General features: G+C 41.7%; 1 protein-coding gene across 3 annotated transcripts in view; it reads left to right on the top strand.

Moving 5' to 3' along the window:
* The window catches only part of NLGN4X (neuroligin 4 X-linked), a 339546-nt gene extending 320250 nt beyond the window's left edge, over positions 1-19296 (top strand). Inside the window, exons 5-7 of one of the 3 annotated variants that reach the window (XM_032285849.1) lie at positions 25-210; positions 5415-6204; positions 15704-19296. In XM_032285849.1, the coding sequence (XP_032141740.1) occupies positions 25-210; positions 5415-6204; positions 15704-16553 (1826 nt within the window). In that variant the 3' untranslated portion in view covers positions 16554-19296. The remainder of the gene's footprint in view (positions 1-24; positions 211-5414; positions 6205-15703) is intronic. The other 2 variants (XM_032285851.1, XM_032285850.1) reach the window with 2 other exon arrangements.
* Positions 19297-19526: the final 230 nt, after the last annotated feature.

The raw sequence follows: 19526 nt of genomic DNA, 5'->3' as shown, positions 1-19526 counted from the left end.
AAAATGTCCTATGTTCTTTCGTAGGGTTTTTAAGTACCGGTGACCAAGCAGCAAAAGGCAACTATGGGCTCCTGGATCAGATTCAAGCACTGCGCTGGATTGAGGAGAATGTGGGAGCCTTTGGCGGGGACCCAAAGCGCGTGACCATCTTTGGCTCAGGGGCTGGGGCCTCCTGTGTCAGCCTGTTGACCCTATCCCACTACTCAGAAGGTAATAAGGGTGTCCCCAGGGTGGGCAGGCAAGTGCCTCAAACCAAGAAATGAATGGTTATAGTTCATATCTGAGATGCATGTCCAGGTTGCAAAAAGTCACTCTGGAAATTGCAACAGAAAATGCCAAAAAGATCCAATGAATCTGTCTTCGTGTTTTTTAACTCAGCTGTTTTTCCATTTACTCTGTCACCCAGGCTGGAGTGCAGTGGCACAATCATAGCTCATTGTGGCTTTCAACTCCTTGGCTTAAGGCTTCTCCCATCCCAGCCTCCTGAATACCTAGGACTACTGGCTAATTTTAAAAAAAATTTTATTGAGAAGTGGCCTTGCTGTTTTCCTGGGCTGGTCTCAAACTCCTGGGCTCAAGTGATCTTCCTGCCTTGGCCTCCCAAAATATTGGGATAATAGATGTCAGCCACCATGCTTGGTCAGCAATATTTTCCTCCTAATTTAAATGTGCGACAGTTAGGTGTTGGTTACAATAATTGGAACAAAATAAGTACTTTAAAAGTCCTGACACTTGTTTCTTTTGCCATTCTGACTGTATTTGACTATTTGAAATTGTATTAACTTCTAGCTACAACTTAGTAAGAGTAATATGGAAGAGAGAAAGTATGTCCGTGAGGGATGCAGATGTACAGATTTTGTAATCATCAGGGCTTTTAGCCACATGTTTTTGTAGAAGTCATTCTCTAATTCGTAGTAATTCTCTAAATCTTCTGGAAATATTAAAGCATGTCTGGTACATTCATGTAGAAGTAGATTGTGGGTAGCAATAGATTCTACCCAGAGGAATAGTGTCTCTCTCCCTGACTGTCTCCCTCCCTCTCTCACTCTTCCCCTCACTCTTCTCTCTCTCTCTCTTCCTGTCTGTGTGTCTCTCTCCATATATCTTCCTCCCTCTCTCCCATTCCCTCTCTCTTTTCCTCTGTCTCTCACCCTCTCTCTCTCCCTTCCTGCCACTGTCTCTTCCCTCTCCCTCTCTCTCTCCCTCAGACTGTCCCCCCTCCTCTCTCTCCCTGTCTTTTTCCCCTTCTCTCTTTCTCTCTCTTCCTGTCTCTCCTTCTGTCTCCCCACTCTCATCCTCACTATCTCCTTTCCTGTCTCCCTTTCCCCCCGCTCGCTCTGTCTGTCTCTCTTTGTTTCTTTCCCTCTCTCTCTCTCCCTCTTTCCCTTTCTCTCTCTCCTGCAAATATGACTTTCAGCAAAGGACCTCCTAGCTGGTCGTGTCAGCATGAGGCACTTGCAAGTTTCCACAGTTTGCTTCTCTCTCTCTCTCTCTCTCTCTCTCTCTCTCTCTGCCTGTCTCTGTCTCTTTCTATCTCTCTCTCTCCTGCAAATAAGACTTTTAGGAAGGACCTCCTTGCTGGGTTACTCAGCAAGAGATCCTCTGCTTGTCCCCATGGAAGCTCCAAACTCTCCCTGGGGCCCTGCTAATAACCTGTAGAAAACTGCTGTCTGCCAAGCGGGGAAACCTCAAAAACACATGTGCATCATGTTACCTCAACCAGACATGCACTTGGACATGGTAGTCAGCATACGCGACCATACCCAACCAAATGTGCGCTTGGACATCTGAGCAGTAGATGGTTATGCTGCCTAAGCAGTGGTCAGCATAGACAGCCACACCCCTGAGCCCCACCAGAGTGCCTGATGCTTTCCCTGGAGGCTCACTCAGTGGGATTCCCTGCTGTCCCTTGGTGAGGGAGGCGCCCCGCAGTATCAGATGAGAGACTTCAAAGGGGAGGCTACAGGAATTTGAGGCAATTGGTTCTGGAAGCAGGATCACAAATCCTGGACTGTGGCCTAAAAGGTAGAAGGCGGAAAATCTGCAGAGCAGATCCAGCCCTGGGTTACCTGGCCAATTGCAAATGAATATTCATAAAGCCATCTTAGTTATCAAGAGAGTGTTGTAATTTGTTCTGTGTCACCACTGGTCTTCAGAAAGCCACCATACTGACTGGACCGTTTACATCTGAAATACCCAAAACCTTAATGGATTTTTTTTTTTTTTTTTTTTTACATGGAGTCTCACTGTGTTGCCCAGGCAGGAGTGCAGTGGCACAATCTTGGCTCATCGCAACCTCCACCTCCTGGGTTCAAAGCAATTCTCCTGCTTCAGCCTCCCGACTATCTTGGATTACAGGTGCCTACCACTGTACCCAGCTAATTTTTGTATTTTTAGAATAGATAGGGTTTCACTATGTTGGCCAGGCTGGTCTCGAACTTCCTGACCTCAAGTGATCCACCCAGCTCGACCTCCAGAATTTTTATTTTTAAAGTTATCAGCTGGGTATGGTGGCTCATGGCTGTTATCCCAGCACTTTGGGAGGCTGAGGGAGGAGGATGACTTGAGCTCAGGAGTTTGAGACCAACCTGGTCAACATAGTGAGAACCCGTTTGTATAACAGTAAAAATCAGCTGGGCCTGGTGGCGCATGCCTGTGGTCCCAGTTACTTGATAGGCTGTGGTGGGAGTATTGCTTGAGACAGGGATGTTGAGGCTGCAGTGAGCTGTGAGGTGCCACTGTACTCCAGGCTAGGTGACAGAGTGAGACCCTGTCTCAAAATACATACATACATACATACATACAATTAAGCATCTTTAAAGTAACCGCAGGACTTTCTTAACTTCCTGCACCATCTGGACAAGTTTCTGGATCACTATGCTCCTCATTGTCTTCATTAGCAAGACAGGATAGATGAGGATTTCCTAAAATCCTCCAAACTCTGAATTCTTTGTGTTTTTAGTTCATAATGCTTTGCCCATGAGACCAAATGGCCTTTGACCTCTTACTAGTGATGATAAGAGGAAAGGCTCATATTTGTATTAACTTTATTTTAAAAACAGGAAAAGCGAATAATCTGATGAACCATTTGGTATAGAGATTTCTAAGTAATTTTTTGAAAATACCTAGATTTTCACTTTTCTCAGTTGATATAGTCACAGTTGTAGATTTAGAAAGCAGAACCAACTTTAGGAGTAATCAAACACATTTAAGCCACACTAATCGGAGGAAAGTGTTAATTATTTAAGTCAACAGGTTAGAAATTATTATCAGCTGCAACGACACCTTTGCATTGGTCATTTCTGCAAGGCAGTGCTTCTAAACAGCCTGTCATCCCAGCAATTTGGGAGGCCAAGGCGGATGGATTGCTTGAGTCCAGGAATTCAAGACCAGCCTGGGCAATATGGCAAAACCTCATCTCTGCAAAAAAGAGACTCACCTGTAGCCCCAGCTACTTGGGAGGCTGAGGTGGAGGGATCATTTGAGCCTGGAAGCTAGAGGCTACAGCAAGCTGAGATCATGCCACTGCACTCCAACTTGGGTGGCAGAGTGATACCCTGTCTGAAATAAAAATAAAGATACCCAGACTTTGCCTTAGGAATTTCTTGCCTGATTATCTAGTCTAATGAAGACAAAGTACACGTGGAAAGAGATAGTTTTATGAAAATATTCACCCCAATATTATTATCATAGCAAAGAATGAAATGAAAAGCTACAAGATCAAAAGGGGAGGAAAGTTATAATGAACCGTTTGTATTTACTCAGAAGAATAATAATTTAAGGATTTACCTAAGATATACGAACAGCAGGAAAAACACAGTGTAGACAGCTATATAAATGTTGGGCTCAGCTATGCAAAACAGACCTTTGAATGGGGGAGAAAGAGCTAAGAATTATGTGAATTCCTAGCATACTCATTATGCTAGGGTGAGTTGTGCTTTAAAGTATGAATTACGGGTGATTTTTTTTCATTATCCAAGTATTTTAATCTTATCAGGAGTTATACTACTTCCCTAACATACAAATAAATGTTTTATGTATGTTACTTATATATACACTGCTACCTAAATTATTTCCAGTAGTTATGAGAAGGGCGGGAAAGGAACTTATCACAACATTTTTTTTCCAATTCTGAGTGTTTTAAATAATGAAAGTATCCAATAGATTACATATTGACTTTGGGTTTTTTTGGACATTCTAAAGTAATCTTCAGAGACAAGCACTCAAGTAAATACTTGCACATTTTTGACAAATGTTCCCAAGATGGCTTTGATGACATAGTGGTCAAAACCATATTGCTTTCAACTGGCAGACCTATGTGTCATCTTTCGGCAATCCTCCAATCTTTAAAATCACATCTTCCTGATGACAGTCATGCTTTCCTCATATTTGATTGCTTCTGTGACCTTAAAAATTGATAAGGCATGAACTTCTGGACTCACAGCTGAATGCCTTATTCTTTAGTACCCGTCTCAGGCAGGGATTCACGGAAACAGCAGGAAGCAATCGTAAATAGAATGCTGTGATTTTTACAGCTTGCCGTCTCTTGTCCTGTCATGGTTAAAAATACAGATTTTATACTTCTGGACATTCGTGTAGTAGACTGAGCTGATGGAGAATTTTAAGCTACACAGGATTTTACTCCTAAAATTGCCCATGCTTTTTCGAGTTTCTCACCAAGTGGAGCATTTTTTATATGTGGTGAAATAAAATATATACATATCTGAGTTTCCAGTGGATGTAGTTTTGGAGGAAGTGACTTAAAGAAATTACTTCTTACTTAGGTACCCAGTTGAGGATTTCTTTAGGTATAGCTAACTCAATGTATTTATTTTAATGGCCGAATCTTATATTCATAAGATTTAAGGTAGAAATAGAAATGGATTCCTGAATTAGCACTCTAAAGTTGATTCAAGTAGATTTATCTTTTTCCCATAATGAAGACATACCTGCTTTTGCTTGTGAGACGAGGGCCTTTGACCATTTACTAGTTTAAAGCATTTTTTTTCTTAGAAATGGGGAATGCAGTTTCTGTTTTAGTTTTTATATATGGCATCTGGAGGCAAGGAAGCAAAAACGACACCAAACTGTGGATAGAAAATGAAGTCACATGTATTTTACCAGTGCAGGAAAAGTGACAATGTGGTTTCATTTTCTTAAACTCGTGTGTGAGTGTGTGTGTGTGTGTGTGTGTGTGTGTGTGTAGAATAACCTTCTGTAAAATGAATGTTCAGGGGGAGGAAGGAAGGGGGAATCGAAATGAAAATGGGTAAAAGGGCCCCTGACAGAGCTGAATGCTACTACATCCAGAAATTCACATGCCTGAGAGACAATCACAGCCTTCATTGCTCAGTAAAAGCTGCGTTTCTGTCCTGCGGGTTTTCATTTGCATGTCCACAATTTTGCACCTGCAGGTCTCTTCCAGAAGGCCATCATTCAGAGCGGCACCGCCCTGTCCAGCTGGGCAGTGAACTACCAGCCGGCCAAGTACACTCGGATATTGGCAGACAAGGTCGGCTGCAACATGCTGGACACCACGGACATGGTAGAATGCCTGCGGAACAAGAACTACAAGGAGCTCATCCAGCAGACCATCACCCCAGCCACCTACCACATAGCCTTCGGGCCCGTGATCGACGGCGACGTCATCCCAGACGACCCCCAGATCCTGATGGAGCAAGGCGAGTTCCTCAACTACGACATCATGCTGGGCGTCAACCAAGGGGAAGGCTTGAAGTTCGTGGACGGCATCGTGGACAATGAGGATGGTGTGACGCCCAATGACTTTGACTTCTCCGTGTCCAACTTCGTGGACAATCTTTACGGCTATCCTGAAGGCAAAGACACTTTGCGGGAGACTATCAAGTTCATGTACACAGACTGGGCCGATAAGGAAAACCCGGAGACGCGGCGGAAGACTCTGGTGGCCCTCTTTACTGACCACCAGTGGGTGGCCCCCGCCGTGGCCACCGCCGACCTGCATGCGCAGTATGGCTCCCCCACCTACTTCTATGCCTTCTATCATCACTGCCAAAGCGAAATGAAGCCCAGCTGGGCAGACTCGGCCCACGGCGACGAGGTTCCCTATGTTTTCGGCGTCCCCATGATCGGCCCTACCGAGCTCTTCAGTTGTAACTTCTCCAAGAACGACGTCATGCTCAGCGCCGTGGTCATGACCTACTGGACAAACTTCGCCAAAACTGGGTATGTGCCTCTTTGCGTCAGGGCCGCGCTGTCCTCGTCACTCGTTTGGGTCCTCAGTACAGGTGTTGGTTCTACCGGCATGTGCAGGAGCACACACACACACACACACACACACACACAGCAATAACAGGCAGCCCCTTCCCAGCGTCTATGGGAACTCATTGTTTTCTTTATTCCTCAAGCGTTCTAGGAGCAAAACACTTTACTGTCAAACCAGATTTTTACGAGAGTTCTGATGGCCCATTGGAAATTCCAGAGTTCCTACCTACAAGTGCAGGACTCACACGTACATGAAGGTTCTGTTAATAGCTGATCAAACGGTTTGGTTTTGGTTCTTGTTGTTGTTTTACAGACACAGGCTCACTCTCTTGCCCACACTGGAGTGCAGTGATGTAACAGTAGCTCACTGCAGCCTTGAACTCCTAGGCTCAAGCCATCCTCCTGCCTCAGCCTCCTGAGGAGCTGGGACTACAGCTGACTGCCACCATGCCTAGCTATTTTTTTTTTTTAATTTTTGTTTTTTGTAGAAACAGGGCCTCACTCTGTTGCCTAGGCTAGAGTGCAGTGGCGCAATCACAGCTCACTGAAGCCTCGAACTCATGGGTTCATGTGATCCTCCAGTCTCAGCCTCTGGAGTAGCTGGGACTACAGGGATGCACCAAAGTGCCCTCACATGAATTTTTGTAGAGACAGGGTTTGCCATGTTGTGCAGGCTGCTCTCAAACTCCTGGGATCAAGGGATCCTCCCACCTCAACCTTCTGAATAGCAGGGACTACAGGTGCACACCACCATATGCAGAAAACTTTACTTTGTTAGAGAGAGGGTTTTCTATGTCACCCGATCTGGTCTCAATCTCTTGGGCTCAAGCGATCTTCCCACCTCAGCCTCCCAAAATGCTGAGACTACAAGTGTGAGCCATCACACCAACTCTGATTACAGAGTTTTAAGTCTAATTTACACCATATCTCTTTTGTTAAATTGTAAGGATATCACAGCACACGAACCACTTGGGGAACTGTGTTCGTCGCCTGGCCATAGGAGTGAAAACAAATATCATAAGTACAGAGAAATATAAAAATGTATTCCTATATATATTTAATATACATATATAAATATAGATATTCCCATATGTATTATATATAGTACATATACATTTGTATTTGTATATATATAAAATACAGAAAAATATTTTTATATAAACAAATATACTATATATGTAAACATATATACTATATATACAAATACAAATATATATATATATGTATTTCCTTTGCTATATAAATAGCTATATATAAAGAGAGAGCGAGAGCAAATGAAAATATATTTGTATCATTGCTATATGGAATGCATATATAAACACACACGCAAACATACATGTGTATCTCACAGGAAAGCTCATTTATTGGCCTAAACATACTAGAAAATAGAAAATATACAAAAAGCACACATACAACAGTGTCTGCCAGTATTCTGCTAAGAGGATTCTCTGCAAACCATGGGAGAAAAGAACCCGAAACATCCTAAATAGCTCCATTCATTGTGGCATCTTTCCATTTTGTCTTGTCTGATAATGTAACTGTGGAAATGGATGGGATATCATTCTGTTCTGCCTTTGTGTGCCTCCATCATCCACCCTGCACCTCTTTACAGCGAATGAGAGTGAGATATGCATGTCACCCAGGGAGGGTCCATCTCCCCATGCGGAATGAGGCTCTGAGACTGCAGTGGCCCTGTAATCCCGAGAAGACCTGGGGATACCGGTGGTTTCAAGGCCTAGGTGTTTAGCAGCTGGCATACTGTACAAGGATTCCAAAGTGGTTTGGGTTGGGAGTGGCTTAAGAATGTTTTGTGCTCTTGGCAAAAGTACAGCCTGTTTTTGGAGTGGAAAATGTATCATCTGGGTACCAATTTTCAATAATCAGACTTTGTAGATTTGGTCTGAGAAAGGCTACCAGGAGGAGAAGGGAGAAGAGACCATTTGGTAGAGATGCTTGTCTATTACACAAAGGTTCTTTCCTGTGTGAAGAAATGATTGAAATCAAATTAATACTTTTCTTAAAGTAGACTTTGTTTATTAGTTTGCTCGGGCTGCTGTTAAGAACAGACTATCAAAACAGTATCAAAAACTGTATATCTGTGCTGGGCACAGTCGTTCATGCCTGTAACTCCAGCACTTTGGGAGACTGAGGTGGGAAGATCCCCTGAGGAGGCCAAGAGTTTAAGACCAGCCTGGGCAACATAGTGAGAGTTTATCTCTATAAAACAATGAAAAAAAATTTATCTGGGCATGGTAGCATATGCTGAGAGTCTCAGCTACTCAGAGGGCTGAGGCAGGAGAATCACTTCGGCGCAGGAGGTTGAGGCCGCTGTGGGCCATGTTTGCACCACTGCACTCCAGCTTGGCTGACAGAGAGAAACCTGTGTCTTTATAAAAAAACAAACAAAAAGGCACAAAAACCTGTGTGTCTTTTAACAACAGAAATTTATCGTTTCACAGTTCCTAAGACCAGAAGTCGCAAATGAAGGTGTTCACAGGGCCAATTTTCCTCCAAAAGCTGTAGGGGGTCATTTCCTTGCTGCTTCTTAGCTGCCGGGGTTTGGTGCAGTCTTTGGCATTCCTGGCTTGCGGGTGCACCCTTCACTCTCTGCCTTTCTCGTCTTATGGCCTCCCTGTGTGTCTCTGTCTCCACATGGCCGTCTTCAATAAGAGCGTCCGCCAAGGTGCATTAGAATCTCACTCTACTCCAGTATGACCTCATCTTAACATAAATAATTATGTCTGTAGTCATCCTATTTCCAAATAAGCTCACATACTGAGGTGCTGGGATGAGGACTTCAGCGTACCTTAATTTAGGGGGAGACAGTACTCAATCTCTAGTATTCTGTGAAGGCAGGGCCAGCCCCTCTTTTGTGGCAGCACTAAGATAGGCGGTGTCTGCCCTTGCAGAGAATTTCATCCTCTTGAAGCCTAAAGACCTCCATGAGAGTTTTCCAAAAGGGCCATGCTCATTCAATCTTCACTGCATTGGCATACAAATGTATTACTGACTTTGTATGTAAACACTCTCTTTACTTACTTTTGTTAAAACCATATGCTTTTTCTTTTCCTCCTTACATAATTTGAAAATAAACTTTACACGATTATCTTAAGTGGAAAGCTAGAATCATTCCTCATACATTTTATAGAACCATCAAAACAATAGTGAAATCTAAATAATGCTGTTAAATTCTCATTAGCTCTTTCTTCCTGACTCCCAAAGACTATGGGACTGAGGCTGGCTCTCTCATTATTAAAAAAAGGAAAAAAGACAGAAAAAGATAAAGGAAGTTAATTAGTTCTGTGAGGCGATGGTTATCATGGCTGGCAGCAACTGGATGCTTTTACCAGGACATCATGAAGGTCTGAGAGAGCCATGAGACTACTACAGTGATCTCTCTGTTACTGAGTGCTTTCTAACACCATAAATCTGTTTCTTAAAATCACTTAGCTTGGAGCCTGGGATTTCCACCCTGGGTTTAGGGAATTCATCCATGTCTCCATTCATGGTCTGTGTTGAGGGTGCTTCTAGCTTTCATGAAGGCCCTGACATCACTGGAGCAGATGAGGAAGGAATAACCACTAGAACTTGGAGAGACACTCTGATGCTACTGAAATCAAAAACTGCAGGTAGAGACAGTTCATTGAGGTACCCAGAGCTCGAACACTGGTCTGTCTGAAGCCTCTATTTTTGTTTCTTCCACCCGTGAGAAACGTCCCTCAAATAGCACTGAGTATATGAGTGCAGTGAGTTCTTTCAATTCATTGGAAAGGTATCAGAATGACTCAAATGATTTTTCAAGGAAATTACTCAGAACTTACATCGCATGTGAAATGCAAGGTGTGGATTCAAATACAAATAGTTGAAGTGATCACACCTCCGTGGCAGCCCCATAACAGAAGGAAGTGGGGAATTTCACTGTCAGGCACAGTCTGGGCTAGGTGTTTGTCAGTGGATGAAAAGGGCTTCAGTTGCAGTTGCTAATTATTTGTTTATTGCAAATTGGGTGGTGGCCTGATCAGTCCACGGCAGCGGAGGACTCCCTGTCACCAGGTGCAGAGAACAAACCAACCTGATACCCATAAGGAGAAAGCATGGAATGTGCCTTATCTGTTGTCACAGTGTGAGCTGCCTAGTTTAACGCCGTTCTGCAGAGCACACACTCAGACAGTGACTCACAGAACAGGAGGGCTTATTTCTGCATACCATCACTGTTCCCTTCCAGCACTGGAGGTGATAGGAGGAAACAAGAATAGCTCCCAGCATGTCTGTCACTACACAGTGCCGTGGAGAGAGGATCGCATTGTGCCAGGACGTGCTTTACCACTCTCAGTGAGTGTCATGTCAAGCATTCTAAACCTGCAGACACGGCACACTCTCCTGATGGCACACATGTTTGTCGAGATGAAGTGGATGGTGTCTGGATGCCTCTATACAGACATCTCAAAGCAGATGCTTTTGACCTTTAGTCTAGGTTTGAGGGCACATATACCTCCTATACATAAACTTTGGATTTTGGATGAGAACAGAAAAATGATGTTGGGACGTGCATGTTGGAAAAAAGAAAGAAAGGGAGAAGGGTTGGAATGAAGGAAAGAGAATTGTGTCGAAGGAAGGGAGGGAGGGAGAGAAGGAAGGAAGGAAGGTGGGAGGCAGGGAGGGAGGGAATCAAGAAAGGAATGGAAGAAAGGAGGAAGGAAGGAAAGAAATCAGGAAGGGATAAGGAAAGGAAAGAAAAGGAAGCAAGGAATAAAGGAAGGAAGGAAGGGAAGGAAGGAGACAGGGAGGGGGGTAAGGAAGGAAGGGAGGAAGAAAAGGAAGGAAGGAGAGAGGGAGGGAAGGAAGGAAGGGAGGAAGGAAGAAAAGGTAGAAAGAAAGGAAGGGAGGAAGGAAGAAAGGGTAGAAAGGAAAGGAAAGAGAGTGAGAGAAAAGAGGGAAGAGAGGAAGGGAGGAGGGAGAAAGAAGAGGAAGAAAGGAAAGAGAGTAGTGAGGGAGAGAAGGAAAAAATGGAGGGAGAGGAAGAAGAAAGGGAGGGAGAGAGGAAGAAAGGGAGGAAAAAGAAAAAGGGATGGAGGAGGAGAGGAAAAAGGGAAGGGGGGGGAAAGAAGAGAAACAGGGAAAGGGAGGGAAGGGAGGAGAGGAGGAAAGAAAGAAGGAAGGGGGGACGGACAATTGGATCGTTGCTTACAAACCATGTCACCTGTATGTTTTCATGGTAGCATTAGGTGAGAGGGCTCTCCCATCTTAGAAAGGCAGAGTCAGTGAGTACACATAGTAGAAATGAGGAGGAGGTCCCTGCGGAGGCTCTACACCGTGAAAACCTCCATCAAGACAGGATGTTAAAATCAGTGAATACCAGGGCCTCAAGTAATCCTTGCTATTTCTTTTGTATGATTATTTTGAATAGGGAAGTAGGTGCCCAGGCCTGTGCCTGAGGGGGATTCTCCTCTGCAGCAAGGAGGTGCTTCAATGTTTAGTCCAGGTCAGGGTGCTAAAATCATTCTGGAAGAGATGCAAGCCCAAACATGGAGAGGCATTGGAGAAATAAGGTAGATTGAGACCGTTTTGGGAAATGAGGAGCAGCATCAAGGAAAAGTGAACACTAACTCTAAGGTTTGAAAAGTGTTCTAGAGAATTAAAGTCCTTTTCCTTTAAAATTATTTTGGGAATTGGAGAAAAGGGGTTTTTCCAAGCCGATCAATAAAATTCAAGTGCTCATTGATCCAGGATTCTTTCATTTTGAGGTCTGTCTAGAAAGAGATGGACAAAAAGGAGTGGGGGAATCTTAGTTTCTTTATAAATTATGACAAAGGGCAGTGCTTTGAAGTAACCAAACAATGCATTATAACATAAAATAGAAGACCTTAGGTGGTATTGGTAGTCAGAAATGAGAAGATAGTTTTGTAATGGCAAATCAAATCAACACATATCTTGATTGTTTTATGTTGTTCCATCAAGTTTGGGGTTTGTACAGCAGATTGATTTCTATCCTGTTTGCGTCAGACGCCATCACTGCTTTTGAATGTGCTGTATCCTATAATTAACTTATATTCAACCGTTGTTAAATCTTTGGGAATAAAAGAAGTCCCAATGAGGTATTTAGTGGGGATGGGTTACAGAAAGTTGCAGCATAATTCTGGCTGTAAAGGCAACCTTTATTAGCAAAAAAGGATTTTAAGCTGAATGAATGAACATCCTCACCAGGTGCCTAAGAGGAATCACTGACTGCATAATGAACTAGACTAGTAACAGATCGTTAACTGCTAACAATGTTTTGGGTGTAAGGAAAACCGGTACTACTTAAAGGAACAGCAGAGAGGATTCACAGATATTTTTACAGAGATCATAGTACTGTATCCATCTCTAGCTAAAGAAATGAACAAGACCTTAGGCACTCGAGTCTCCGCTGCCAAAATTACATTTCAAATAAAATAGGACGGGTGGAAATGGATGTGTTAAGTGCTGGAGCATAAGGAGGAAGACATGCATTGAGTATTTTGCTAGAGAGAACAATTTGTGCTTCTATCCTCAGTCACTGCAATCTTTAATTTTACTCACAGGAGTTTAGACACTTCTTATGCTGAATAAAGTCTAAAAGACAAAACATTGGTATCCCACGTCCAGATCTCACTGTCTGGAGGGTTTGGTAAGGGAGAATGACTTGGGCTGTCATAATCTCCACAAGTTTAACTGGGTTTGAGAATTCTGGGTATACATCTCCCAGATCTTTAATAGACAGATTGTTGTCAGGCGGCAGCTCACTTATCTGGATTTCCCTAATCCTCTGCTTTACTCTTCGAGAACAAAATAAATGTGTTTTCTTTACCTCTCAAATATACCCTGAATTCCTTCAAAAATAGCCTAGTAGCCAACACGAACAGAATACTCCTTTTCCGAGATGCTCACTGCCTAGTAGATGAGATTGCCACACATCTAATAGAACCAATTCAGTAAAATTGGATCCATGGAAAAAAAGGAAGAATCTTCACTTCCATTCATTTCTTTAGAATATTAAAAATCAGTAACAAATATTAGGAAATTTTTTCCTAAAATATTTATTCATTTATTTTTATTTCAACACATTAAATAAGTGAAAATTTAAAAATTATTTCAGAAGGCTTAAAGAAGCAAAAGAAACATGAGATGCTACATTGAATCCAACATTTTTTCAAAACCCCACATAAGAATACATGCATAATAGATAAAAAGCGGAAGACTTTTCAAATGCATTGTTTATGAGTAAATAAGAAATCTCATGGTATTGGAACCTATGAGATTATATATATTTGTTCTCACCATCTTAGTAAGGTGAAAGCACAGCAGTTAGTGTACATTCAACTAAAAGGTAAAGGTCAACTTTCTTTTTCTTCTCTATTACATTATACATCTTATAGCTATATCTATAGATAGATATATACATACACATATATACACACATAATATAAACACATATATTGCATATAGTATACAGTTAGTATACAGTATAAACTGTGACATGTAGTATACGTGTATATACTATGTAATATACAATACTCATATACTATGTAATATAGAATTACAGTATATACTCTGATATACAGTATATCATTCCCTAGTTCTCCCTTCCTTGCAATATTGTAGGTGTTCTAACTTTTATATTGGAAGAAAGGGGATAATATTTTCTGAATTCTTACCACATGCCAGACATTTTTTCATTTTCTTTGAACCTTCATTACTTACCTCCAAGCCTGATATTCTCATTCACTATGTAGAGGAGTTAATTAACGCCAATACTGGCTGGAAAACTTGCTCTAGATTTCACAGCTGTTAACTATCCAGAGCTTCAGAAAGTTGAATACAGGGAAATGATTTCTTTTACCACCACCACAGACTCAAATTGAGGGGAGAGAATCTTCCGTTAGCACATGTGGCACCTCTGGGTCAAGTATATTGTTTGAATCCCACACAATGTCTGGTAATGGCTAGATACATGCTCTTCCTTGCTCCTGCAGCCTTCCGCCATGCAGGCCAATATGCAATGGTCTGAGGCAGCTTCACAAAAGTCCCGCCAAGGAGGAGTTACCTGGAAGATAGACCTTAGCTTAAACCTGGAGCCGTTGATCAGGGTGTTGCAACTCCCTGCTTGCCTGAGTCTGTACATCACATCTAAATGCTCAGTGCTAACCACTAGATAACACTTTACCATGCATAATCTCAAATCTTTTTTATAACAAATAAACCAAAAAAAAAAAAAAAAGGAAGAAACGAGAATTTGGCCATTTGTTGTTTGAAGGGGAAGTGTTATCTTAAAAGAGTTGGTTCCAAAGATGTTTATTAAATGCTCTATGTTTTATGAATTGTCTCCAAATGTTTTTGATTCTCCTTCTACCTGTGCCCACTTGTGCAAATAATAATAAGCGAATTCTTTGGCTCATAGTTTCCAAGCACAAGTTAGTATCTGTAATAGCCCTCAGCTTGTTTCTGGGTGTGTTATTTATCTTAAACATGTTAACCTCACCAAAACTATATGCATCATTTTACCAAACTTCTCATACTAACGTAGTGTGCTTTCTTCTTTTCTGGACTCAGTCTTCAAAAGGTGTCCACGTGCATACGTATTTTACTTTCAAATAGAGAGCTAACAAATGGTGCATATGTCTATTTACAAACATTTTGTAATTATAAAGCCTATTTTTGTTTTGACTGTTAATATCCATTTTCATTCCTAAAACTGCAACATCTATTCATTTACTTCAAAAGCAATTCTTCCTTTTTTATTCTTTTATTGCATTTTAGGTTTTGGGGTACATGTGAAGAACATGTAAGATTGTTCCATAGGTACACACATGGCAGTAATTCTTGAGCAAGAAAGAGAATGCCCATTTCTTGAACAAAAGTTTCTTAATCAGAATTTCTCCACCTCAATGCCATTAACACTTGGGTCTAGATAACTTCTTTGCTGTGGGGGTCTCTCCTGTGAACCAGAGGTGTTGAGGAGCATCCCTGACTTCCAGCTTTCATAGGAACTTTCCTCTGTCTACGAAAACCAAAATGTCTCCAGACATTGCCAAATATCCCTTTGGAGCAAATCACTCCTGGATGAGTTTTACAGTTCAAAATGAGTGAAACTTGAAATCTGAAATTTTTCCTGGAGATACTTCATTTTCCTTTTTTCCCTTTATTTTTGAAGATCATTTGATGCCTTGAAAAATAGTAAACATGTTATTATAAAAGTGCCATAATACTGCTTTCAGGATTTATATTTAAAAGAAAAATAAGAGCAATTTTAAAAGGAAAAGACAATATGGTAGACATGTGTTGGATGAAAGCAAAATGCACTTGCTGCTGCTTGTGTGTTTTGTGCTCATTGATAAACATACATGAAGAGCAGATTGTAACTTCCTGATTTATTGCTTTAAGATACTTTAATGTCAAATATGGAAGAGTATGACCTTTCTTGTTTTCTTCCTTCTATCCTCAGTGATCCAAATCAACCAGTTCCACAGGATACCAAGTTCATTCACACGAAACCCAACCGCTTTGAGGAAGTGGCCTGGTCCAAGTATAATCCCAAAGACCAGCTCTATCTGCATATTGGGTTGAAACCCAGAGTGAGAGATCATTACCGGGCAACGAAAGTGGCTTTCTGGTTGGAACTCGTTCCTCATTTGCACAACTTGAACGAGATATTCCAGTATGTTTCAACAACCACAAAGGTTCCTCCTCCAGACATGACCTCATTTCCCTATGGTACCCGGCGATCTCCTGCCAAGATATGGCCGACCACCAAACGCCCAGCTATCACTCCTGCCAACAATCCCAAACACTCAAAGGACCCTCACAAAACGGGGCCCGAGGACACAACTGTCCTCATTGAAACCAAACGGGATTATTCCACCGAATTAAGCGTCACCATTGCCGTCGGGGCGTCGCTCCTCTTCCTCAACATTTTGGCCTTTGCAGCGCTGTACTACAAAAAGGACAAGAGGCGCCATGAGACTCACAGGCGCCCCAGTCCCCAGAGAAACACCACAAATGATATCGCTCACATCCAGAATGAAGAGATGATGTCTCTGCAGATGAAGCAGCTGGAGCACGATCACGAGTGTGAGTCGCTGCAGGCGCACGACACGCTGAGGCTCACCTGCCCGCCAGACTACACCCTCACGCTGCGCCGGTCGCCAGATGACATCCCGCTGATGACGCCAAACACCATCACCATGATTCCAAACACACTGACCGGGATGCAGCCTTTGCACACCTTCAACACCTTCAGCGGAGGGCAGAACAGTACCAATTTACCCCACGGACATTCCACCACTAGAGTATAGCTTTGCGGCATTCCCCTCCTGTCCCTCTGCCCCTCCAGCCCAGCAACACACAACAGATAAAGAAACAGAGAAAGAAAGTCTCCAAATCACGAATATTATTTTCCCGCTGACTTAAGACAAAAATGCAAAAAAGCAGTCATCCCGTTGTCCCGGTACACCCTTCTCATTGGCGTTTTCCAGTATTACGAGATCAACTTCTGACCCTATGAAATGTGAAAAGTGTACATTTCTGTTACAATACTGCTTTAAGATCTTGGCCACTCCACCCGATGTTTCGATGTTTCGTGTGACTAGGACATCACCATTTCAAGGACCTGGGTGTTTCCACCATCACGGAAGCAACTGACACTTCCGGAACTCAGCCAGGGACACTTAATGTTTTTTAATTACAATGGAAATTTAAACATTTCTTTCTGGGCCACACAATGGATGGCTCCCCTTAAGGGAAGAAAGAGTCTATGGGCTTTTGCCCAGCACGTGAAGCTGTAATCCAGAGAGAAGGAAAGGTAGAAATTTAATGTCAAAATAAAAGAATTGACTATGCAGTGAAATCTGTACGGTTCTGTGCAAAGAGGTGTTTTCCCAGCCTGAACTATATTTAAGAAACTTTGTAAAAAATAAAAATGTATATAGCTGTGAGTTCAAACAAAAAAACACACGCAGACAAACAAGAAAAAAAGCTTTTATTGGTGTTTTCAGTTTGAAAGAGCTTTTAGCAAGGTTGTGCTTTTCATTGTGCTCTGTATGTATATAAATATATATATATATATATACACATTAGTCATATCACCTCTGTTTCCTCCCCAACAAAAGAGGCTTTTCTTCTTAATTACTTGTGGTAAACAAAGACATGGGATTTTCTTATATGAGATTTTCATTTGTAGGAGGATGCGATGTCATACAGAAGACCCAGAAGGTCTGTGCGGCCTATTTCCCCCGTCAGGTTGCACAGGTGCATGCAGAGCATTCTTAGGAGACCACTGTTTTGAATAACTTTGATTTGTATATGTTAGCCTTCATGAAATTGCAGCACAGAGATGGGTCCCCAAAGTGGAGTGTATTTACAGCTTCTTGAATTAGAGACATGCACACACAAAGAAATGAGTAGGGGGAAAAAAAATACAAATCCCGTTCTGTAGCTCTGGCCCTTTGAATATGTTTAGGAAGAGTTGCTTCCCATTTCAGGGCCCTGCCAAAAAAAGAAGAAAGCTTGCCTTTGGTGGGGCTATGCCCCTTGGAGTAAATACGGCTCTGTGTTCCCTAGCAGCTGCAGGAGGGTTTGGCCGATGAAGTACCTGCTCAGCTTAGCTAATCAGATTGAAGGAAGACATGTGTCTTTCCTTTCTGTTTAAGCACTCAGTCCCTTATTTATCAGTAAGCAAGTTTTTAAAAATCTTTAATATAATTTATGGGACAAAACATATGCTTGTCTGAAAATATCACTTTTTGTGGATGTGTGTATCTGGTCACCAAACTACGACTATTAAGGAAGAATGGGGGGAAATTAGGATAGCTTCACTGACAAGGCACTGAATGGAAATTTTTCACCCATTTTAAATTGGTGACCTGGAGATCAGTGATTTGTCTTTCTGACAGCTTGTCATTTTCTCATTTCTCTTCTCATTTTCAGGAAGGTTTTGAGTATTATAAGGTATAAGGAAACATGGTAGCAATGGTTACTTTATATTTTGTCTTTCAAAAATTACTGCATTACCAAGAAAGAGTAGCCAAAGATATTTGAAGATCATGTCCCTGGGCTCCATTGTGAGTTATTCTAGAAATCTAGTCTTAAATGTCTCTGCTAAAGTGGACATTCCCCATAAAATCATCTAGCTGCCTGGCTCTTTTGCAATAACAACCTTTGATTACTGAATCCCTACACTGGAACTATAGGGATATATCACTGTTTGAGAGTGACCTCTAGAAAAAAGAAAAGTGTTTTTTAGAAATGCATAAAAATCACCCCCAAATCCTGTTGCTTGTCTTGGGTTAAATTTGAGAGTGATTCTCTGTGTATAAATATGTGAAATATTATGATCTCAGCTTAGCACATGTGAAGCAACATTTCTTTCCTACAGAGAGGTGACATGGTAAGATTTCATTTCCAATTCATTGTTTCATAGAGCTATCATCAGGTCATTTCTGCAAGCAATGTGTGACCCCACCTGAGCAACCACAGATAGGCTCTCCGTGACACTACAAAGGAAGTGATGTGTGGCATCCATGTTGGTTTCGTCTGTCTGTAATGTGAATTCCAGTATTTGTTTAGTATTTCCAGTTGTCTCCTGCTAGCAATATGTACAGTAACGCATCAGGCTTGTGACATTTGAATAAGGAATAAAAGAGTTCCTGTTAAGTGAATAACTTTAGCTTTTACAGGGGATTATGATCAAAAGTGATTTAGTACATCTTAAATGATACCTTATTTCTACATGGAAAGAAGTTATAGAATCTTCATAGAGTTCTATGAGAAAAAATATACTTGCTATCTATAAAAAAGAGAAAAAAGAAAAAAAATGAGAAAAAAAGTAAGAAAAAAAATCCTTTCCTAGGCTTTTATTCTTGATCTTCAAAGGCACGCAGGGTTTAATGGTTCCTTGGGTTATTATTTTGGAATTTTGTTTTTTATTTTGCCTTAAGTAATATTAGAAGATATATATGGCCGGACACATATGTATAAACTTTTCAGCAGCATTTTTAATAATAAAATATCACAGTATTTTCTAATGCTTTGTGCAAATAATTATGCGTTCATTCTTTCTTGGTAGGTGGTGTATTTTATTTGCTTTTGTTCTTTGAAAGCCTTTTTCTTTATAAAAGCTAAGTGATGCGTCTGACATAATCTACAAACGGATAAATTAGTTGGTAATGGGTTGGATTCTTTAACTTTGGCCAGATGCACAGTTGAGGAGGCTCTGCTGGCCTGATTTTGGAAAACTAAGCCCTGTTTAGTGAAACTCCTGAGATGTCACT

Source organism: Sapajus apella, unplaced genomic scaffold, assembly GCF_009761245.1.
Source record: "Sapajus apella isolate SASKATOON/1434 unplaced genomic scaffold, GSC_monkey_1.0 scaffold17, whole genome shotgun sequence".
Classification (NCBI taxonomy): Eukaryota; Metazoa; Chordata; class Mammalia; order Primates; family Cebidae; genus Sapajus; species Sapajus apella.
This window is presented reverse-complemented; position numbering and strand designations above follow the sequence as displayed.